We start from the raw sequence: 24,926 nt of genomic DNA, 5'->3' as shown, positions 1-24,926 counted from the left end.
CGCCCATGCTGGCACACCGGACAGTGAACAGTTCATGTCCGGTGCGCCACCGGACATCGAGGCGGGCCCTGAAATCAGAACTCCAACGGTCAGATTCCAACGGCACTGGTGACGTGGCTGGGGCACCGGACATGTCCGGTGTGCACCGGACTGTCCGGTGCGCCATCGATAGACAGACTCCACCAACGGTCAAGTTTGGTGGTTGGGGCTATAAATACCCCAACCACCCCACCATTCATTGCATCCAAGTTTTCCAGCTTCCAACCACTATACAAGAGCTAGCATTCATTGCAAAGCACACCAAAAGAGATCAAATCATCTCCCAACTCCACACAAAGCATTAGTGATTAGAGAGAGTGATTTGTAGTGTTCATTTGAGCTCTTGCGCTTGGATCGCTTCTTTTCTTTCGCATTCTTTCTTGTGATCAAACACTCACTTGTAATTGAGGCAAGAGGTACCAATCGTGTGGTGGCCCTTGCGGGAAGTTTGATTCCCAAGTGATTTGAGAAGAGAAGCTCACTCGGTCCAAGGGACCGTTTGAGAGAGGGAAGGGTTGAAAGAGACCCGGCCTTTGTGGCCTCCTCAACGGGGAGTAGGTTTGAGAGAACCGAACCTCGGTAAAACAAATCCGCGTGTCTCACTTTATTATTCGCTTGCGATTTGTTTTGCGCCCTCTCTCGCGGACTCGATTATATTTCTAACGCTAACCCGGCTTGTAGTTGTGATTATTTTTGAGAATTTCAGTTTCGCCCTATTCACCCCCCCCTCTAGGCGACTATCAATTGGTATCAGAGCCCGGTGCTTCATTAGAGCCTAACCGCTCGAAGTAATGTCGGGAGATCACGCCAAGAAGGAGATGGAGACCGGCGAAAAGCCCACTACAAGCCACGGGAGCACTTCATCGGAAGAGTCCCGCACCAAGAGGAAGGAGAAGAAGAAGAGCTCCTCCAACAAAGGGAAGGAGAAGAAATCTTCTTCTCACCACAAAGAGAACAAGGAGAGATCTTCCTCTCACAAGCCGCATCGGAGTGGGGACAAGCACAAGAGGATGAGGAAAGTGGTCTACTACGAGACCGACACTTCATCAACATCGATCTCCGGCTCCGATGCGCCCTCCGTAACTTCTAAACGCCAAGAGCGTAAGAAGTTTAGTAAGATCCCCTTACACTATCCTCGTACATCTAGACATACTCCATTACTTTCCGTTCCATTAGGCAAACCGCCAACCTTTGACGGTGAAGATTATGCTAGGTGGAGTGATTTAATGAAATTTCATCTAACCTCACTCCACAAAAGTATATGGAATGTTGTTGAGTTTGGAGCACAGGTACCATCCGTAGGGGATGAGGATTATGATGAGGACGAGGTGGCCCAAATCGAGCACTTCAACTCCCAAGCCACAACCATACTCTTGGCCTCTCTAAATAGAGAGGAATACAACAAGGTGCAAGGGTTGAAGAATGCAAAGGAAATTTGGGACCTCCTCAAGACCGCGCACGAGGGTGATGAACTAACAAAGATCACCAAGCGTGAAACGATCGAGGGGGAGCTCGGTCGCTTTCGACTTCGCCAAGGGGAAGAGCCACAAGACATGTACAACCGGCTCAAGACTTTGGTGAACCAAGTGCGCAACCTCGGGAGCAAGAAGTGGGACGATCACGAGGTGGTTAAGGTTATTCTAAGATCTCTCATTTTCCTTAACCCCACTCAAGTTCAATTAATTCGTGGTAATCCTAGATACACTCAAATGACCCCCGAGGAAGTTATCGGGAATTTTGTGAGCTTTGAATGTATGATCAAGGGCTCCAAGAAGATCAACGAGCTTGATGAACTCTCCACGTCCAAAGCACAACCAGTGGCATTTAAGGCGACGGAGGAGAAGAAGGAGGAGTCTACACCGAGTAGACAACCAATTGATGCCTCCAAGCTCGACAATGAGGAAATGGCTTTAATCATCAAAAGCTTTCGCCAAATCCTCAAGCAACGGAAGGGGAAGGATTACAAATCCCGTTCCAAGAAAGTTTGCTACAAGTGTGGTAAGCCCGGTCATTTCATTGCAAAATGTCCTATATCTAGTGACAGTGACAGGGGCGACGATAAGAAGGGAAAGAGGAGAGAAAAGAAGAGGTACTACAAGAAGAAGGGCGGCGATGCCCATGTTTGCCGGGAGTGGGACTCGGATGAGAGCTCCACCGACTCCTCCTCCGACGAGGACGCCGCCAACATCGCCGTCACCAAGGGACTCCTCTTCCCCAACGTCGGCCACAAGTGCCTCATGGCAAAGGACGACAAAAGAAAGAAGGTTAAATCTAAATCCTCCACTAAATATGAATCCTCTAGTGATGATAATGCTAGTGATGAGGAGAATAATTTGCGTACCCTTTTTGCCAACCTTAACATGGAACAAAAAGAAAAATTAAATGAGTTAATTAGTGCCATCTATGAGAAGGATGATCTCTTGGACTCCCAAGAGGACTTCCTAATCAAGGAAAATAAAAAGCATGTTAAGGTTAAAAATGCTTATGCTCTACAAGTTGAAAAATGTGAAAATTTGTCTAGTGAGCTAAGCACTTGCCATGAGACCATTGATAACCTTAGAAATGAAAATGCTAGTTTAATTGCTAAGGTTGATTCTCATGTTTGTGATGTTTCAATTCCCAATCTTAGAAATAATAATGATGATTTGCTTGCTAAGATTGAAGAATTAAACATCTCTCTTGGTAGCCTTAGGATTGAAAATGAAAAATTAATTGCTAAGGCTAAAGATTTTGATGTTTGCAATGTTACTATTTCTAACCTTAGAAATGAGAATGATATACTTCATGCTAAGGTTGTAGAATTAAAATCTTGCAAACCCTCTACATCTACCATCGAGCACACTTCTATTTGTACTAGATGTAGAGATGTTGATATCAATGCTATTCATGATCACATGGCTTTAATTAAACAACAAAATGATCATATAGCAATATTAGATGCTAAAATTGCCGAGCATAACTTAGAAAATAAAAAGTTTAAATTTGCTAGAAGTATGCTCTATAATGGGAGACGCCCTGGCATTAAGGATGGCATTGGCTTCCAAAGGGGAGACAATGTCAAACTTAATGCCCCTCCTAAAAACTTGTCTAACTTTGTTAAGGGCAAGGCTCCCATGCCTCAGGATAATGAGGGATACATTTTGTACCTTGCTGGTTATCCCGAGAGCAAAATTAAGAAAATTCATTCTAGGAAGTCTCACTCTGGCCCTAATCATGCTTTTATGTATAAGGGTGAGGCATCTAGCTCTAGGCAACCAACCCGTGCCAAGTTGCCTAAGAAGAAAACTCCTAATGCATCAAATGATCATAACATTTCATTTAAGACTTTTGATGCATCGTATGTTTTGACTAACAAATCCGGCAAGGTAGTTGCCAAGTTTGTTGGGGGCAAACACAAGGGCTCCAAGACTTGTGTTTGGGTACCCAAAGTTCTTGTTTCTAATGCCAAAGGACCCAAGACCGTTTGGGTACCTAAAATCAAGAACTAAAATTGTTTTGTAGGTTTATGCATCCAGGGGCTCAAGTTGGATACTCGACAGCGGGTGCACAAACCACATGACAGGGGAAAAGTAGATGTTCTCCTCATATGAGAAAAACCAAGATCCCCAACGAGCTATCACATTCGGGGATGGAAATCAAGGTTTGGTCAAAGGATTGGGTAAAATTGCTATATCACCTGACCATACTATTTCCAATGTTTTTCTTGTAGATTCTTTAGATTACAATTTGCTTTCCGTATCCCAATTATGTCAAATGGGCTACAACTGTCTATTTACTGATATAGGTGTTACTGTCTTTAGAAGAAGTGATGATTCAATAGCATTCAAGGGAGTGTTAGAGGGTCAGCTATACTTGGTAGATTTTGATAGAGCTGAACTCGACACTTGCTTGGTTGCTAAGACTAACTTGGGTTGGCTCTGGCACCGCCGACTAGCCCATGTTGGAATGAAGAATCTTCATAAGCTTCTAAAGGGAGAGCACATTTTAGGACTAACAAATGTTCATTTTGAGAAAGACAGGATTTGTAGCGCATGCCAAGCCGGGAAGCAAGTTGGCGCCCATCATCCACACAAAAACATCATAACGACCGACAGGCCACTGGAGCTCCTACACATGGATCTATTCGGCCCGATTGCTTACATAAGCATCGGCGGGAGTAAGTACTGTCTAGTTATTGTGGATGATTATTCTCGCTTCACTTGGGTATTCTTTTTACAGGAAAAATCTCAAACCCAAGAGACCTTAAAGGGATTCTTGAGACGGGCTCAAAATGAGTTCGGCTTAAGGATCAAGAAAATAAGAAGCGACAACGGGTCGGAGTTCAAGAACTCTCAAATCGAAGGTTTCCTTGAGGAGGAGGGCATCAAGCATGAGTTCTCTTCTCTCTACACCCCACAACAAAATGGTGTAGTGGAGAGGAAGAATCGAACTCTATTGGACATGGCAAGAACCATGCTTGATGAATACAAGACACCGGATCGGTTTTGGGCCGAGGCGGTCAACACCGCCTGCTACGCCATCAACCGGTTATATCTTCACCGAACCCTCAAGAAGACATCCTATGAACTCCTAACCGGTAAAAAGCCCAATATTTCATATTTTAGAGTTTTTGGTAGCAAATGCTTTATTCTTGTTAAAAGAGGTAGAAAATCTAAATTTGCTCCTAAAACTGTAGAAGGCTTTTTACTAGGATATGATTCAAACACAAGGGCATATAGAGTCTTTAACAAATCCTCGGGACTTGTTGAAGTTTCTTGTGACGTTGTGTTTGATGAAACTAACGACTCTCAAGTAGAGCAAGTTGATCTTGATGAGATAGGTGAAGAACAGGCTCCGTGCATCGCGCTAAGGAACATGTCCATTGGGGATGTGTGCCCTAAGGAATCTGAAGAGCCTCCAAATACACAAGATCAACCATCCTCCTCCACGCAAGCATCTCCACCAACTCAAATTGAGGACGAGGCTCAAGTTGATGAAAGAGAAGATCAAAGACATGAGCCACCTCAAGATGACGGCAATGATCAAGGGGGAGATGCGAATGATCAAGACAAGGAGGATGAACAACCAAGGCCGCCACACCCAAGAGTCCACCAAGCAATCCAACGAGATCACCCCGTCGACACCATCCTCGGCGACATTCATAAGGGAGTAACTACTAGATCTCGTGTTGCACATTTTTGTGAACATTACTCGTTTGTTTCCTCTATTGAGCCACACAGGGTAGAGGAAGCACTACAAGATTCGGATTGGGTGGTGGCGATGCAAGAGGAGCTCAACAACTTCACTAGAAATGAGGTATGGCATTTAGTTCCACGTCCTAATCAAAATGTTGTAGGAACCAAATGGGTTTTCCGCAACAAGCAAGATGAGCATGGTGTGGTGACAAGGAACAAAGCACGACTTGTGGCCAAGGGATACTCCCAAGTCGAAGGTTTGGATTTCGGTGAAACCTATGCACCCGTAGCTAGGCTTGAGTCAATTCGCATATTATTGGCCTATGCTACTTACCATGGCTTTAAGCTTTATCAAATGGACGTAAAAAGTGCCTTCCTCAATGGACCAATCAAGGAAGAGGTCTATGTTGAGCAACCTCCCGGCTTTGAAGACAGTAAGTATCCTAACCATGTCTATAGGCTCTCTAAGGCGCTTTATGGGCTCAAGCAAGCCCCAAGAGCATGGTATGAATGCCTTAGAGATTTCCTTATTGCTAATGGCTTCAAAGTCGGAAAGGCCGATCCTACGCTATTTACCAAAACACTTGAGAATGATTTGTTTGTATGCCAAATTTATGTTGATGATATTATATTTGGGTCTATTAACGAATCTACATGTGAAGAGTTTAGTAGGATCATGACACAAAAATTCGAGATGTCTATGATGGGGGAGTTGAAGTACTTCTTAGGATTTCAAGTAAAGCAACTCCAAGAGGGCTCCTTCATTAGCCAAACAAAGTATACTCAAGACATTCTAAACAAGTTTGGAATGAAGGATGCCAAGCCCATCAAGACACCCATGGGAACAAATGGGCATCTCGACCTCGACACGGGAGGTAAGTCCGTGGATCAAAAGGTATACCGGTCGATGATTGGTTCATTGCTTTATTTATGTGCATCTCGACCGGACATTATGCTTTCCGTTTGCATGTGTGCAAGATTCCAATCCGACCCTAAGGAATCCCACCTTACGGCCGTAAAACGAATCTTGAGATATTTGGCTTATACTCCTAAGTTTGGGCTTTGGTACCCTCGGGGATCCACATTTGATTTGATTGGTTATTCGGATGCCGATTGGGCGGGGTGTAAGATCAATAGAAAGAGCACATCGGGGACTTGCCAGTTCTTGGGAAGATCCTTGGTGTCTTGGGCTTCAAAGAAGCAAAATTCGGTTGCTCTTTCAACCGCCGAAGCCGAGTACATTGCCACAGGTCATTGTTGCGCGCAATTGCTTTGGATGAGGCAAACCCTGCGAGACTACGGTTACAAATTAACCAAAGTCCCTTTGCTATGTGATAATGAAAGTGCAATCAAAATGGCCGACAATCCCGTCGAGCATAGCCGCACTAAGCACATAGCCATTCGGTATCATTTTCTTAGGGATCACCAACAAAAGGGAGATATCGAGATTGCATACATTAATACTAAAGATCAATTAGCCGATATCTTTACCAAGCCACTTGATGAACAAACTTTTACCAAACTTAGGCATGAGCTCAATATTCTTGATTCTAGAAATTTCCTTTGCTAACTTGCACACATAGCTCATAAATATACCTTTGATCATGTCTCTTATATGCTATGACTAATGTGTTGTCAAGTCCATTTCAAACCAAGTCATAAGTGTATTGAAAGGGAATTGGAGTCTTCGACGAAGACAAAGGCTTCCACTCCGTGACTCATCCTTCGTCGTCACTCCGAACCGCTCTTTGGGGGAGAGAGCAAAGCAAAAGGACTCCTACTTTGGTTTAATCTTCACTCTTTTATTTATGACCAAAGGAGGAGAAAGTAATTTAAAGGGCTCTAATGACTCCATTTTTGGCGATTCATGCCAAAGGGGGAGAAAGTATTAGCCCAAAGCAAAAGGACCGCACCATCACCTTATTTTAAAATATAATTTTCAAATTGTCAATTTGGTATCTTAATGTGTTCAAAAAGGGGACAAAGTAGTATTTCCAAATTGATTCATCAAAACCCTCTTGAATACTAAGAGGAGGATTTCATTTAGGGGGAGTTTTGTTTAGTCAAAGGAAAAGCATTTGAAACAGAGGGAGAATATTTCAAAACTTGAAAATGCTTTGCAAACTCTTATTCATTTACCCTTGACTATTTACAAAAGAACTTTGAAAAGATTTACAAAAGATTTTGCAAAAACAAAACATGAGGTGCAAGTGTGGTCCAAAATGTTAAAAATGAAGAAACAATCCATGCATATCTTGTAAGTATTTATATTGGCTCAATTCCAAGCAACCTTTGCACTTATATTATGCAAACTAGTTCAATTATGCATTTCTATATTTGCTTTGGTTTGTGTTGGCATCAATCACCAAAAAGGGGGAGATTGAAAGGGAATTAGGCTTACACCTAGTTCCTATATAATTTTGGTGGTTGAATTGCCCAACACAAATCTTTGGACTAACTAGTTTGCTCTAGTGTATAAGTTATACAGGTGTCAAAGGTTCGCAACAAGCCAATTAAAAAGACCAAAGTTGGGTTCAAAATAGAGTGCTAAAAGCATCCCGGAAGCCTCCCTGGTCTGGCGCACCGGACTGTCCGGTGGCGCACCGGACAGTGTCCGGTGCACCAGGGGGCCTCGCGCTGAACTCCTTAGCCTCGGGATTTTCCAGGAGCCGGCGCGCTATAATTCACCGGACTGTCCGGTGTACACCGGACAGTGTCCGGTGCTCCAACGGGTCGCGGCTCTGGAACTCGCCAGCCTCGGGATTTTTCGAAGGCTGCTCCACTATAATTCACCGGACATGTCCGGTGTGCACCGGACTGTCCGGTGCATCCTCGGAGCAACGGCTACTTCGCGCCAACGGTCGCCTGCAACTGCAATAAATGCGCGCCAGAGCGCGCAGGCGTCAGGCACGCCCATGCTGGCACACCGGACAGTGAACAGTTCATGTCCGGTGCGCCACCGGACATCGAGGCGGGCCCTGAAATCAGAACTCCAACGGTCAGATTCCAACGGCATTGGTGACGTGGCTGGGGCACCGGACATGTCCGGTGTGCACCGGACTGTCCGGTGCGCCATCGACAGACAGCCTCCACCAACGGTCAAGTTTGGTGGTTGGGGCTATAAATACCCCAACCACCCCACCATTCATTGCATCCAAGTTTTCCAGCTTCCAACCACTATACAAGAGCTAGCATTCATTGCAAAGCACACCAAAAGAGATCAAATCCTCTCCCAACTCCACACAAAGCATTAGTGATTAGAGAGAGTGATTTGTAGTGTTCATTTGAGCTCTTGCGCTTGGATCGCTTCTTTTCTTTCGCATTCTTTCTTGTGATCAAACACTCACTTGTAATTGAGGCAAGAGGTACCAATCGTGTGGTGGCCCTTGCGGGAAGTTTGATTCCCAAGTGATTTGAGAAGAGAAGCTCACTCGGTCTAAGGGACCGTTTGAGAGAGGGAAGGGTTGAAAGAGACCCGGCCTTTGTGGCCTCCTCAACGGGGAGTAGGTTTGAGAGAACCGAACCTCGGTAAAAACAAATCCGCGTGTCTCACTTTATTATTCGCTTGCGATTTGTTTTGCGCCCTCTCTCGCGGACTCGATTATATTTCTAACGCTAACCCGACTTGTAGTTGTGATTATTTTTGAGAATTTCAGTTTCGCCCTATTCACCCCCCCTCTAGGCGACTATCAGGTTCAACAGCCGCCTCAGAGTGCTTGGGTTCTGCGCCCACTACTGGTCAGAGGTTCGAAGGCCGGCCCCTCGGAAGGGTTCAACGGCCGCCTCAGGCCACTCGGGCTCCGCGCCCACTACTGATCAGGGGTTCGTAGGCTGGCCCTCGAAGGGTTCACAGCCGCCTCAGACACAGAGCGAGGGATGACCCCGGGTACGTTCGATACATAACCAAGGCTCGGGCTACGCTCCCGAGGTACCCTAGGACATTTCCGAGACCAGCGGGAACGATCTTGTAACGGAATCCCATCAGAGGGAGGCATCGAGCCCTCAGACCCCGTCGAAAGGGGACTGGGTCCGACAGATCACCCGCAGGTACTTTTGAGCGCGCCTCCGGGCCTCTAGCCGACCCCTAACAAATGGGGCACGGGCATCCACTCGGATTACCCGCCAGCAGCTCACCGGAGACACCATGTTCGGCGCCCTCCGAGGGCAACATGGCGCTTTCCCCCCCCCCCTCCTCCTTGCGGAAAGGCGACGTAGGGGCGTATGCAAAAAAGTCGAGTCTGTCCTTGATCGTCCTCTCGCCCTGTGCAGACGCTCGGGGGCTGCTCTCGCAAACCCAGCTCCGGCCAAACCGTTGACAGCGTCAACATACCAGCCCGAGAACTTGGGACCCGACCGTGCACCCGGGCTACGGCCGGCTCGCATGAGGGAACAACAAGACCAGCCGAAGCATTGCGCAAGGCATTAAGACCTTGGAGGAGTCAAACCACTCCTCCGAGGCCTCGAGGGCTACACTCGGTGGGTGCGCTCGTGCGCACCCACCGGAACAAAATGCAACCGAGAAAGGCTGGTCCCCTTGCAAAAAAGTGCGACAAAAGCCTCCAAGCGAGTGTTAACACTCCCTTCGAGGCTCGGGGGCTACTGTCGGAGACCATAATTAGGGGTACCCTCAAGGCTCCTAAATCTCAGCTGGTAACCCCCATCAGCACAAAGCTGCAAAGGCCTGATGGGTGCAACTAAGTCAAGGATCGGTCCATTCGAGGGACGCGATCACGCCTCGCCCGAGCCCAGCCTCGGGCAAGGGCAGCCGACCCCGGAGGATCTACGTCTCGCCCGAGGCCCCCCTCCAGCAACGGACACACCTTCGGCTCGCCCTAAGCCCAGTCTTCACCAAGAAGCAACCTTGGCCAAATCGCCACGCCAACCGACCAAATCGCAGGGGCATTTAATGCAAAGGTGGCCTGACACCTTTATCCTGACGCGCGCCCTCCAATCGACAGAGCCGAAGTGACCGCAGTCACTTCGCCGCTCCACTGACCGGTCTGACAAGAGGACAGCGCCGCCTGCGCCGCTCCGACTGCTGTGCCACTCGACAGAGTAAGGCTGACAGCAGCCAGGTCCGGTCTCAGGCGCCATAGGAAACTCCGCTCCACCCGACCCCAGGGCTAAGACTCGGGCTCAGCCCCGGAAGACGACGAACTCCGCCTCGCCCGACCCCAGGGCTCGGACTCGGGCTCAGCCCCGGAAGACGACGAACTCCGCTTCGCCCGACCCCAGGGCTCGGACTCGGGCTCAGCCCCGGAAGACGACGAACTCCGCCTCGCCCGACCCCAGGGCTCGGACTCGAGCGACGAACTCCGCTTCGCCCGACCCCAGGGCTCGGACTCGGGCTCAGCCCCGGAAGACGACGAACTCCGCCTCGCCCGACCCCAGGGCTTGGACTCGGGCTCAGCCCCGGAAGACGACGAACTCCGCTTCGCCCGACCCCAGGGCTCGGACTCGGGCTCAGCCCCGGAAGACGACGAAATCCGCCTCGCCCGACTCCAGGGCTCGGACTCGGGCTCAGCCCCGGAAGACGACGAACTCCGCTTCGCCCGACCCCAGGGCTCGGACTCGGGCTCAGCCCCGAAAGACGACGAACTCCGCTTCGCCCGACCCCAGGGCTCGAACTCGGGCTCAACCCCGGAAGACGACCAACTCTGCTTTGCCCGACCCCAGGGCTCGGACTCAGCCCTGGCCACAGCCGACGGTCTCAGCCTGGCCCGACCCAGGGGCTCGGACTCGACCTCGGCCTCGGAAGACAGACTCGACCTCGACCTCAGAGGAGCCTCCACATCGCCAAACCCAGGGCACGGACCGACCACGTCAACAGGAGGCGCCATCATTACCCTACCCCAAGCTGACTCAGGCTACGGGGAACAAGACCGGCGTCCCATCTGGGTCGCTCCGCCAGACAAGTAATGATGGCGCCCCGCACGCTCTATGACGACGGCGGCTCTCAGCCCCCTTACGGAAGCAAGAGGACGTCAGCAAGGACTCGACAGCCCCGACAGCTGTCCTTCCGCCAGGCTCCAGCGCTCCTCCGACGACCACAACACCACACGAACCGGGTGCCAAAACCTCTCCGGCTGCCACGATGGCATGTACTTAGGGCGCTAGCTCTCCACCGCTAGACACGTTAGCACACTGCTACACCCCCCATTGTACACCTGGATCCTCTCCTTGCGCCTATAAAAGGAAGGACCAGGGCCCTCTTACAGAAGGTTGGCCGCGCGGGGAAGGACAGGACTGGCGCTCGCGTGAGGCCGCTCGCTCCCTCCCGCGTGGACGCTTGTAACCCCCTACTGCAAGCGCACCCGACCTGGGCGCGGGACAAACACGAAGGCCGCGGGATTTCCACCTCTCACGCCCGTCTCCCTCCGGCTGCCTTTCCCCCCTTCGCGCTCCGTCTCGCGCCGACCCATCTGGGTTGGGGCACGCGGCGACAGTTTACTCGTCGGTCCAGGGACCCCCCGGTCTCGAAACGCCGACAAATCTTCACTCATATTATGTTCGCTAAAGGAGGAGAAAGTAGTTAAAAGGGCTTATATTTCACTCAAAGTATCCGATTTTGGCGATTCATGCCAAAGGGGAGAAGGTATTAGCCCAAAGCAAAAGGACTGCACCACCACCAATTTTCAAAAATTTAAAAGAAAAGGTTTTCAAAATGATGATCTTTCAAAATTGGTATCTTAAAACCCTCTTGAACACTAAGAGGAGGATTTTATTAAGGGGGAGTTTTGTTTAGTCAAAGGAAAAGCATTTGAAACAGGGGGAGAAAATTTCAAATCTTGAAAATGCTTCTCAAAATCTTATTCATTTACCTTTGACTATTTGCAAAAGGACTTTGAAAAGAATTTACAAAAGAATTTGCAAAAACAAAACATGTGGTGCAAGCGTGGTCCAAAATGTTAAAAATAGAAAGAAACAATCCATGCATATCCTATGAGAATTTATATTGGCTCAATTCTAAGTAACCTTTGCACTTATATTTTGCAAACTAGTTCAATTATGCACTTCTATACTTGCTTTGGTTTGTGTTGGCATCAATCACCAAAAAGGGGAGATTGAAAGGGGAATTAGGCTTATACCTTTTTCCTAATTGATTTTGGTGGTTGAATTGCCCAACACAAATAATTGGACTAATTAGTTTGCTCTAGTCTATAAGTTCTACAGGTGACAAAGGTTCACAATAAGCCAATAAAAAGACCAAGAAAGGGTTCAAACAAAGAGAGCAAAAGACATCCCAAAAGGCACCCTGGTCTGGCGCATCGGACTGTCCGGTGTGCCACCGGACAGTGTCCGGTGCACCAGGGGACTCGACGCTGAACTTGCTACCTTCGGGAAAATGGGAGGTCGCTCCGCTATAATTCACCGGACTGTCCGGTGTGACACCGGACTGTCTGGTGTGCCAGCGGAGCAACGGCTACTTCGCGCGCAACGGTCGACTGCAACGCATTTAATGCGCGCCTGCGCGCACAGAGGACAGAGCACGCGCAGTTGGCGCACCGGACAGTCTACAGGACCTGTCCGGTGCACCACCGGACAGCCCATAGGCCCCACCTGTCAGAGCTCCAACGGTCAGAACCCAACGGCCCGCTGACGTGGCTGGCGCACCGGACAGTGTCCGGTGGCGCACCGGACTGTTCGGTGCGCCATGCGACAGCAGCCTTCCAACGGCCACATTTTGGTGGTTGGGGCTATAAATACCCCAACCACCCCACATTCAATGGCATCCAAGTTTTCCACCTTCAACACATTACAAGAGCTATAACATTCAATTCTAGACACAACCAAAGAGATCAAATCCTCTCCCAAGTCCGGAATCACTCCAAATCAAATAGTGACTAGAGAGAGCGACATTTGTGTTCATTTGAGCTCTTGCGCTTGGATTGCTTCTTTTCTTTCTCATTCTTCTTGTGATCAAACTCAATTGTAACCAAGGCAAGAGACACCAGTTGTGTGGTGGTCCTTGCGGGAACTTTGTGTTCCGTTTGATTGAGAAGAGAAGCTCACTCGGTCTAAGTGACCGTTTGAGAGAGGGAAAGGGTTGAAAGAGACCCGGTATTTGTGACCACCTCAACGGAGAGTAGGTTTGCAAGAACCGAACCTCGGTAAAACAAATCATCGTGTCTCGCTCTTTATTTGCTCACGATTTGTTTTTCGCCCTCTCTCTCTGACTCGTTTATATTTCTAACGCTAACCCGGCTTGTAGTTGTGCTTAAGTTTGTAAATTTCAGATTCGCCCTATTCACCCCCCTCTAGGCGACTTTCACTTGATCACCCATTTAGGGCATTGAAGCACTATAAGGTGATGGATAGGAATGGCTATGAGCACTGATTTAACCAAGGTCAGCCGACCTGCTGTGTGAATGAGGGCAGATTTCCATCCTGGTAGTTTATCAGCTATCTTGTCAATGAGTTCTAGGAAAGTATTTTTGGGAAGTTTCTTGACTGAAAGGGGCAAACCCAGGTATTTGAATGGAAAAGCCACCTCAGTACAAGGAAATAACTCCTGAGCAGCCACCATGTCTTGTTCCTCACAATGAATGGGCGTCATACTGCATTTGCTCACATTTGTAACAAGTCCTGAAGCATCTCCAAAGATTCTCAGAATTTCTTTGACCACACTGAGTTCTTCTCTACTTGGCTGCAAGAACATCACCACATCGTCAACATTGGTTGTAAAAGACTCAATTCTTGGGCTATTAAAACAAGAGAATTCAGCACATCCATAACAATAATAAATAACATTAGGGATAAAGGATCCCCCTGCCTTAGCCCCCTATGGTGATGAATGATTTCCCCTAGCTCTCCATTCACTAGCACCCTAGTTGAGGAAGAAAGGAGCATCTTGGAAATGATATTACACCATACAGTTCCAAAACCAAGGTGCGTTAACACCTCAAGAAGGAAAGGCTACGAAACCGAATCAAAGGCTTTACCAATATCCAATTTCAGAAGAATTCTAGAAACCCTCTGCTTCTGAACAAGGTGGCCGTCTGCTGGACCAAAATGAAATTGTCATGGATGCATCTTCCTTTTATAAAAGCGCTTTGATTTGCTGACACTATCTCAGGAAGTCTGGAGGCCAATCTGTTAGCCAGAATCTTTGTAACAATTTTTGCAAAGCTGTGAATTAAACTGACGAGCCTGAAATCTTTGACTTCCAATGCTTCAGCTTTCTTGGGCAGTAGAGTCACATAAGCTGAGTTAAGGAGATGAAGTTTGGATACATCACCTTGTAACACCCTATTTAACGCCTCCATAACATCCTCTTTGATGATTGGCCATGATATTTTATAAAATTTTCCAGTATATCCATCCGGCCCTGGAGCTTTGTCAGTAGGGAGAGATTTAATTGCTGCCCAGACCCCCTCCATAGAGAAATTTTGATCAATAGCAGAAAGGTCCAGGGCAGGACGATGAAATTCTTCCAGATTTAAAGTTGACTCCCTGGGGGCTGCTGTCCCAAGCAACTTGTTATAGAAATCCCAGATTACCTCTTTCTTTTCCTGCTGCTCAGAAATTATTCTGTTATCGACCATCAGTTTTCCAATGAAGTTTTTCTTTTTTCTGTGTCTGACGTGGTGATGAAAATAGGCAGTGTTGGCGTCTCCTTATTTTAGCCAGTGCAGTCCACTTCTTACTCGGGCAACAGTTCTTTTCAAGGAGGCTAAAGCTAAAGAGTGGTGCTCAAGGGATCGACATAGCCATTCCTCGGAGGGAGACAAATTCCTTTCATCACGAGCGATTTCCAGCCTATGAAGGATCTCATTTGCCATCAGGATCTGCTGCTTAATGTTGCCCACTTTTTTCTGACTCCAGGCTTGAAGGTGCCTTGCAAGCCTTTTTAGTTTGTCATGAAAACGCTGCAAGGGGCATCTGACTTCCAGAGGTTGTGACCAAGAGTTTTCCACCTATTCCATGAACCCTTCTAATCTGATCCAGAAACTTTCAAAATAAAATCTTCTTTTTCCTTGGACAAGATCATGCAGCCCCAACAGTAATGGACAATGATCAGAAATCTGGGATGCAGAGCTCTGCAAGGGACAATTCTGAACAAAAACGTTTAACCTGCAAATGAAGGTAAAATTAACCAGCAGATCGTATCAAGATTATCATTGCTCTTGTCCTCAGCTCTATATATAAGATTGAAATCCCCACCAATTATCCACGGACCAAGGCACTTTGATCGTATCAAGCGCAGCTCATTAAGAAATTGAATTTTATGCTCATCGAGTTGAGGACCGTAGACACCCGTAAACCACCAGGCCACACCTAGTTTGGAGCATCTTGCAGACCGAAATCCTCCAAGCCAAAAGAGTTTTATCTATTCTTGTTTGTTCCAAGCGATATTCATTATTTCCCCATTTCTTTTGTAGATCCCACAACATCTACGAGTATCTAAAGACTATAGTTAAACATACAATAGTCTACTAGTAAGTTCTCTCTTATTATTAAATCAGCATATAGCCAACTTGTACCATGACAGATACATACATAGGTATACAGACGCAAAAAAAAGTCACCCGTTGAGCCAGCCGATTGGAGACCAAACACCGCGGCAATGCATTTACACAATATACGCAAAGAATAAAGGAATGCGCCCCCACGGGAAACTAGCAGCAGCGTGGCTTGTCCAGGAGACTACTCTGAATCATAGAAGTCGCTAGGGCACGGTGTAATTACATCCGACTCCAGCATATGTACCACCCTGTGCATTGTCGGCCTCTCCTCTGGCGAGGAGCTAACACATTGCTTGGCAAGAGAGAGCAGGGCATCTAAGGTCTCAGTCTGCACTCCTTCACAGTTCAGGTCGACAATTTCCCTCTCCCGGTTCTCACTAGCAAGAAAATTTAACTGCCAAAAGACAAGATGATCCTTTCAGGTTACTCCAACTCGATAGAAGAAAGTATGCAAGCCTTAAGAATTAAAATAATCGAGCAGGACATACCCATCCAACAATGTTTAGTCCCTTCTCAATGAAGGATGCATCAGTAGGCCGCTTTCCACTGAGTATTTCGAGTACCAAAACCCCAAAACTGTAGACATCAGTCTTCTCGGTGGCTCTGCCAAATTGCATATACTCTGTGGATTCGGATTTCGTTGGTGTTAGCTCAGAGCATTAACAATGATATTTTAGCAACCAGAGAAAGTCTGAAGCGGCGATTAAAGAGTAAACAGAAGTTCATTTCTTCTCTTTCCCCTCAGGATGTAACAGAGGGACTTCCACATACCTGGTGCAAGGTAGCCAAATGTTCCTGCAACTATTGTAGTAATATGTGATTCTTCATCCTCTAAAAGCTTTGCAAGTCCAAAGTCTGATACACGGGCCTCGAAACTGCCATCAAGCAAGATGTTGCTAGACTTAATATCACGATGTATTATTCGAGGCGAACAGTCATGATGCAAGTAAGACAAGCCTTTTGCAGCTCCAAGTATAATGTTAATACGTGCATCCCAATCCAACTGTTCAGATTTTTCTGCATAGATTTACACGCAAAAACAATGTAAGGAGCAAACATAAAACATTAATGCTATTTTGCACTATGTCAGATCAAGAAAAAAAATGTGTGAATCATAAAAGATTCGTTGAGACCGGCTGCAAATTCTTTAAGCACTAGAAATGATGCCCTGCGCATTGCTTTAGGGATCACAGAAGTTATGCAGGAGCATTATTTAAATAAAAATGTATAAATGCGATGACTATTTTGTGGACTAACAAATTTATGATGAGAAATGAGAAGTGCATTAGAATTTGCACTTAAATAGACAATACTCTCAAGTGACAGCGTTTGTGGAAGAAAAATTATTGTTTCAATGCTACTATTGTATCTTCTCAGACTGTACATGGGCTACCAGGCTAGTACAAACTATAGTTTCCATTGACTGGGCTTGTGTAAATATCTAAGACAGGATGCCATTGGACAGATGGGATTTGTAGTGGCAAATTGGGCAGCAACAAGCCAACAAATGTGGGATGGTGTGAATAGCTTACATGAAGAGTTAGAATATCATAAATGCATGCTAGTGGGGTTTTCTTTTATAAGGGTTGTAGATAACCTCAAAAGAGAACATGGAATTGTTGTGCTCCAAAAATCTTTTCGACCTTTAGATCATTGCTCTATATCAGAATCAATTGCTTAGTGTGACCTAGCGTCCCATACTCTTGTGTGCCCACAATATTCAGAAACCTAAAATTGTTGTTCGCATTGAACAAAAACATGATTAACTTGTAGTGGGAAAGGGACTGGTAACAAGCTTGTTAACGTGTTATTTAAAAAACAACTAAAGATGAAAGATAAACGCAATCGAGGAGATGTGAGTTGATAAAAAATGACACTTACCATGAAGCACTTCATCCAGGCTTCCACCTTGAAGATAATCATATATCAAAAGTTTTGATGAAGGGGAGTTGCAATAACCACGGAGATTGACCAAATAGCGATGTTTAACACTTCCCAATATCTCAAGTTCTCTATCAAAGAACCGATCTAGCCCTTCATTTGTTTTCACTATCCTTTTCAAAGCAAAGACATTGCCATCATCCATTGCAAGTTTATAAACAGTTCCGAAGCCTCCTGCTCCAATGATATTTTCTTCATCTATAGTCTCTAGCTTCTTGAGGATGTCTTTTGAGGAGTAAGGGAGGTCCCCATGGAACATCACGACAGAAGAGCCTGAAAAATCTAGCAATGTCATAAGACAATTTCCTTTGAAAAATAATAAATACTTGCACAACATATTACATGCCACGGTTACCTCCACAGAGCTCCACTCTGAAACCACGCATATCTTTTTTTCCAAAATTTTTGTAAAGAAAGCAACCCCAGAAACACATTAAAGCCACCAATAGGAGAGCTCCCACTGTTGCCACTGCACTTATAACAAGTCTGGTCGAATTCTTCCCATTCCTTTTATTAATCATGTCATCTGTTGTAAGACAACACCAAAATACATAAGAATGCCAGAAAACAAGAGTTGAAATGCGAAGAAATAAATGTGAGCAGTTGTTAAGCACAAAAGGCCTTGCATGTAAACTTATCGAACACAAAAGGTTCTCGGGAAAAAAAATGCATGTTTGAATTGTTTAAATTCTTGAAAGGGGTGAATCTAGAGGGATTCTTATACTAATCATATTAGCATGCAGATCTGTAAACCCCCCCTCCCCCCCCACCGGATGACAAGTGTGAGGACTGCGGACGCTTAATAAAGATCCAGGCTCAAAAGGCTGTAAGTTAGAAATAATCATTTGTGCTCTTTCGATGTTGTAGCTAAATGGCGCTTTCACCAACTTTTTTCCCTATTAAAATGTCTACTTCATTAAAACCATTTTGGTTCTCCACAAGATTCATATTTGATAACATGCATACACCTGGTTTTCACAAAATCTGATCCAGACCACAACTATGAGGCATATGGGTTACATGGGTATCAGTTACTAGAGTTTAACTTTAACACTTAAAAATGCTGTCATCTAAGAAAGCTTTTAATTCCCTACGTCGACTATTGGACCTTATCAGAGTTTAGCACTTAATGATACCTTATTCAATAGCTTTTAGTTCTCCAAAAGGAATATGGGACCACAGTTAGGCACATGGTTCTTTGCACCTCAGCATGCTAAGATTAGAAGACACAGCCTGTAGGTCCATTTCTTGACCTAAATGAAATGTACCTAAAAATACCAACTTGCACAACTCAAAACTGCTAAGGCCATGTTTCCTACTGGTGATTAAACACACCAGATGTTGATACACAACATGATCACGCTTACAACTAAAAACTACGTTACTAGAATACAGTTAGTACCTGGTGAAGGTGACTGCAGACCATTTGATGATGATTGAAGTGCATCTTTGCACACCAAGTTTATCTGCTTCCCACATAAACCAAGGTTGCCAACAAAGCTACATTACCAGAATCAAAATCAGTTGGAATCTAAGGAATGGGAAAGTAGTATTGCTACTCCTTGGATAATGGAGGGATAAATTTGAGAAGCTAATGAATCAATATCTCTGTATCCACAAGATCAAACACAAATACATAGGTGTGATAGTGAATAAGATAGATATGGCCATAAATAAAACAGGGTAAGATCACTCACGATGTCTCATTGAAATTGACAAGTGAACCAGAAGATGGTATGGCTCCTGTCAGGAAGTTCATGGAAACATTGCTGCACAAGGTTGCAGGTAAATGATTTGTATCTGAGTCATCAACTTTTCATAACAATTAGATGAATTTATCCAAATAAAAAATCACTTACAATAATGTAAGTTTGGACAACTTATCAAGAGAATGTGGAACAGATCCACTCAATGTATTACTGGACAAGTCCCTGTATGAGAAAAAAAAGATCGAGATAGAACAATCAATCTATAGTTTTTATTTCCATGGCTAGCACAAACTGTAACACTGTTACCCGCCAAATATGGCCCCCCACATCGGGCCAAGAGAGGCCCAGCATTGGGCCCTGGACGGCCTCAGCCTCTTCGCTCGAGTGGGCAGGGGGGCACGCAGGCCAGAAGGTGCGTCCGTCGCTGCCCCTCCCTTCCTGCACCAGTGCCTACCTAGCCACAGCTGCCCACACAGCAGTAGCCACAGCCGCCCACAGTCCCCTTCCCTGGATTGGACTGCGATACCGGTATCCGAAGGCCAGACCGCATTCATGGGCGATAACAACAACACCACAGAGATGAAGGTGCTGATCAAGGGCCTAGGTGCCAACCTCAACAAGCACTTTGACAAGGTCAGAGAGCACTTCGTCAAGGTCATCTAGCAACATGGAGCAATGAGGCTCCAAGGAGGATGCCGACACCACTGTAGCGAAGGCAAAGATGGAATTTGAGGCCACCGCCAAGGTGCTCAAGGCGGAGATCAAGCGTTCAATGGAGGTCGTGGATGCGCCTTCCTCAAGGAGGAGTCCCCATCATCGGCTATCCTGAAACTCATGGAGGAGGTGACGAACAAGCTACTCATTGTCAATGTTGACAAGGAGGCACCCCCAAGGCGCCCATGTCACCACCATCCCCCACCCATTGACAACACCCGGCTCTTATCATACACAAACGGTCGTTCCCCACATTTGATGGCTAGGAGGATCCGTTACCATGGCTTAACCGCTGAGAGCAATTTTCGAAGGACAGAACAGCTCCAACAACAAGCAAGTCTTGAATGCCTCTTTTCATCTAACGGGTGGCGCCCAACAATGGTACATGTGTCTGACACATGACAAGGTGAACGACTTGGCATACTTCACTTGTCTCAACAAGCGCTTCAGCCCGCCCAACCAATGCAACCCGCTCTCCCAGCTGGTGCCCCTACGAAAGACCATCATCGTCAATGAGCACACGAAGCGCTTCCTGGCGCACGTGGGACGCGCTGAGACCCTCAATGAGCAACATTTCAAGATGACATGGAGGAGGTCCAAAACCCACAAGACATGGAGAGGGCCATGTCCCTCGCCCAAGCATATGAACATTGGGCAACTGCCATCACGGACACCAACAAACCGACAACCAACAGTACCTTTAACAGCTCGTCCTCTTCCTTGAAGGCACATCAACACTAGCTACTCCACCAACTCTAGCATTGTCATCAGCATCTCCGCCAGCTACACCACCTCGCCCCTTCAGACACCCGACATCGAAGATGATGGTGCACCGATGTATGGGGTTGTGCTTCAATTGTGAAGAGCCCTTCACCTGCAACCACAAGTGCAAGCACTCATTCGACATCACACTCGTCAAAGACTAAGACAACGACGATCTCGATATCAACCTCATGATGATAGGCACCTAGAACTCAGGTGTGCATGTTTGGCACACCATGTTCTTGGTAGGCGTTGTACTTAGAGAGGGTGTGCGCATTCTCGTCGACACATGCGCCACCCACAACGTCATTGACATCAACTTTGTCCGACTAGGCTATCTCATGAAGCGCCGCATCAACACCACAATCCTCATCAAGCGTTAACAAGATTAATTGCTTCAACGATCCGCTCCGCATCGACACCGAGACATTCTAGATCGATGCTCTCCTAAGTCAACACCAACATCGAAATCATCCTCGGCACGCCATGGCTACTTGACCTCAGCAATGTCCTCTGGAACGCATCCCTCGAGGTGTAGTTTAAACGGGGCAAGCACACCATCACCTTCACCAACATCCACGATCATTATGCACCACAAAATGTCCTCGCCCTCCTCACCCCGACATTGATCACGTCAGCACCTCGACAGCTCACACCCCCGCCTCAGTCACTGTCTCTGTCGCCCTTACCACGCTACTACATGAGCCGAGCGACAAATCAGTGACGGCCCAACGCCATCGATAGCATCAGAACACGCACGACCATCTTTGATGAACTCCGCTGGGCAACTCTACAGGTGTTCGAGCTACGCACCATCGCCTCCAACATCATACGAGGCACAACTAGCTACACCAGCTTGGTCTACTCTTCTTTGATGGGCACTTCTTTGAAAGGGTCTCTAGTGTAATGGTTAAGGCTTTCGAGTAGCACCTCTAGGTCCCAGGTTCGATCCCTCTCAGGGCGATTTTTTGGCTTGGTTAAAAAAATCCCTTCGTTGTGCCCCGCCTGCTCCTGGGGTACATCCTGCGCGCCACCCTCCGGCTGGGCCGTTCAGAGTGGGCAATGACGGCCCACTAGTGATGGGGGGCAGGGTTCGGTAATTTTGGTTCAGTCGGGACCATGTTTCGGTCTCATCTTAATATAATATCGGGAGGGCGGTCTTTCCCTTCCCGGACGGGTTTTTTTACTACCAGGCTTGTTGCCTTGCTGGAGACACTGCTACTCGTAAATCTTTCCCTCCCAGGCTTTTAGGTTTGGTCTACTACTATAGTAATTAGTAAATCTCTCCGGAAACTTGAAACAGTCTAATTGAAGAGATCTATCTGATGTGGAATGGACAATAAAGAGCCAGCACTGATATATTGAAAAAAAAACTGATCAATATTCAATTGAAATTTAGAATTTTCCTTCTAAAATCTGAACTTACAATGCCTCGAGTTCCACCAGATCGCCAAATTCTGAAGGGATGTATCCACTTAAATAGTTTCCTTGTAGATACCTGCAAGTCATCACACATCAGAACAAAAGCCATACTATACACAGTAAAGTCTGTTATACATAAGAAGCGTGCAATTGAACTGATATGGTTCAGTGCTATTCAGGGATCATTTGTTACTTTATCTAGAATTGTTGCCCTGAACAGTGCACTCTAGCCATTATAAAACTTACAATTGTTGCAGCTTGGTACAATTCCCCAGTTCAGGAGGGAGTGAACCATACAAACTGTTCCCCTGCAGTGACCTATGCCAAAAAAACAACACATTTAGATTAATAACAAATGATATGAAGGGGATACTAATAAGAAAGAAAAGATTAAAAATGCCATTTTTAGAACACACTTACAAGGTTTGCAACTGATTTAACTTTCCAATTTCGGGTGGTATGGGCCCAACTAATCTGTGGTATGCAAGAATCCTGAATAAAGGAGTAAGTCAGATATTTATGCTACATTGCTAGAAGATACTGAAATTTCATTCTCTAGTATTAGAGAAATTCTATCCCATAAAAATTGTTAGTGTTGCAAAACTGTAGATAGCTAGATACAATATTAAGCAAGTAACAACAAACCAAGTTAGCTTAAAGAATGGTTCTTTGTTCTTACAGATCAATCACTCTCTTGCTATGACTATCACATCTAACACCCTTCCAATTGCAGGGGTCTGCATCTTGCTCACGCCAATTTAGAAAGACTCCATCTGAATTTGTAACTGCCTTCTTGAAGGCAAGAAGTGCTTCACCTGTAGAACACCAATAAGTGTTAGCATTTTGGACAAGCTGAAAAAATGTGCCACAAATAGCAGCCATAATCATCACATACCATCTGAACTCAGCGTTCTTGCCTCATGAGCAACAAGGTGGAGAATTATCAAAATGAAGAGGTAGCTGGGCTGTTTCCACAGGAAAGAGCCCATTGATAGTCAGGTGGTGAAGCATAGAAGATCAGCGCATACTATTACAGTTTCCAGATGTCATTGACGAAGCATCTTCAGACCAGAAATGGTTATAACTGAGTGGTCAAATAGATTTCAACCCTGGAACAGGAACAGTCATAAAAACGAAGTTAACGAGACAAAAGCATAACCAGAAGTGCTTCAGCAAATAAACCATGATATGATCACCAAAAAAACCACAGCAGATCAAATGCAACACACATCAACGGTCATACAGTGGGAAAATAGAAATGTTCTCTTTTTTCTATGTGATGCAAACTTTCCTAATCTGCCTCTGGATAATTGATTCGGAGATACAACATGCCTCTAGTTCGAACTCAAACAGAAACACGTAGAGAGCTAATGCGCTTGTCACTACGCCCCTTAAATCCACGGCCACTTAGTTCCAGCTCGCAGCAATTCAATGCCCCCTCTCCTTTAGTAACTTCCAAAGAAGCAGGGAAAAACACTCCAGCTAACAGTCGGCACTACCAGACACGAGCGTGCATCGAGAGTCAAAGCCACTGCAGCCTGCAAGCACAGCTCATCTACAGGCGGCGCCACCGACGCAAGAACTAAGCGCAGCAATTTCGGGGGGGCGGCGGCAGCCTAACGCGTACACATTTACCACGGCCACAAACCAAAGCAAGCGCAAATCAGTAGAAACAGAAGCAGATCCGGCGCGAGGACAGGATACCTGCGCCGCGCCGACGGCGGCAGGAAGCGCCGCGGCGATCTGGGACGGGGCTCGGCGCGCTGCGACGGCGAATGGGGGCGGAATCCGCGGGCCAGGCGACGACGGCGGGCAACGGGCGGATGATGCGGCAGCGGTGGGCGGCGTGGCGAGGGGACGAAAGAGCTGGAAAGATTAGGCAGCCAGCCGCCCGCTGGATGCTGCTGTACTGTGGCGTAGAGCAGTGTACTGGTGGTGTGGTGTGGCGTGTGCGCGAGCGAGGGGGGCTGCGAATGTGGCGAGGAGAGCGGTTTTGTCCGGCGTGCGGTGGTGGTGGGCGAGGAGGAACGGGACACGGGACGAACAGCTAGCTAGTCACCCCCGAATTTCTGCTCCTCGCACCGCTTTCCCTGCCTTTTTTTCTTCCCCCACCTTTCTTTCTCGTAGCTAAAATGGATTGATTGATTAATCAGGGGGGCGCATGTACGTGCATGGCATATGCTGACCGAAAATGACAGATCATTTGGGGCGGGGTCGAGAAAGCGAGAGATTCCTGCCGTGAAAGAGAGGGAGCATCCGGTGTGTGGGGTGTTGCATAACCTAGCTCGTTTGGTGAAAAGGTTTGCCTCATTTCTACCGCTTGGATATGTGAAGAATTATTGGATGCGCCTCGCTCAAAAGATTTATATTGTGACGGCTCTATCAAATAATGTCATACACGTATATCTTTTTCCTTGAAACTTTACAAATGAAATAGAAGAAAAATAGTCACTTCGGTTTTAGAATGAAGTAGTCATTGGATTGGATTGAGGTTCTTATCGATTTTATTTTTTTCTTGGCACGAACTCAACATGTGATGGCGCAACCTAAGTTTTGTAACATGATTGGACAATATCATAGCCTTTGTCTTGCGGCAAATGCACGTTCCTCTTTGCCTCTACATTCATCTTAATAAATGTTTTGTTAGGTCTCGACCCATATATTAAGGTTGTGCTCAGCGGAGTGTATATATAGTCGTG

At 46.6% G+C, this 24,926-nt stretch overlaps 1 protein-coding gene across 3 annotated transcripts; it reads right to left on the bottom strand.

The window, feature by feature from the left end:
• Positions 1–15,630: 15,630 nt before the first annotated feature.
• LOC100280440 (uncharacterized) lies at positions 15,631–24,491 on the bottom strand. 3 transcript variants are annotated; one of them, XM_008675174.4, is made up of 14 exons: positions 23,932–24,491; positions 23,123–23,336; positions 22,907–23,042; positions 22,648–22,719; positions 22,474–22,545; positions 22,232–22,303; positions 19,480–19,551; positions 19,318–19,389; positions 19,023–19,120; positions 17,976–18,146; positions 17,561–17,902; positions 16,451–16,696; positions 16,168–16,301; positions 15,631–16,073 (listed from the first exon to the last, which is right to left on the bottom strand). In XM_008675174.4, exons 2-14 carry the CDS (start codon positions 23,214–23,216, stop codon positions 15,861–15,863), a joined length of 1,794 nt encoding a protein of 597 aa, XP_008673396.1. In that variant the 5' UTR covers positions 23,217–23,336; positions 23,932–24,491; the 3' UTR covers positions 15,631–15,860.
• Positions 24,492–24,926: the final 435 nt, after the last annotated feature.

Source organism: Zea mays, chromosome 1 (assembly GCF_902167145.1).
Source record: "Zea mays cultivar B73 chromosome 1, Zm-B73-REFERENCE-NAM-5.0, whole genome shotgun sequence".
NCBI lineage: Eukaryota > Viridiplantae > Streptophyta > Magnoliopsida > Poales > Poaceae > Zea > Zea mays.
Note: the sequence above shows the minus strand (reverse complement) of the source record. Positions and strands in the feature narration are given on the sequence as shown.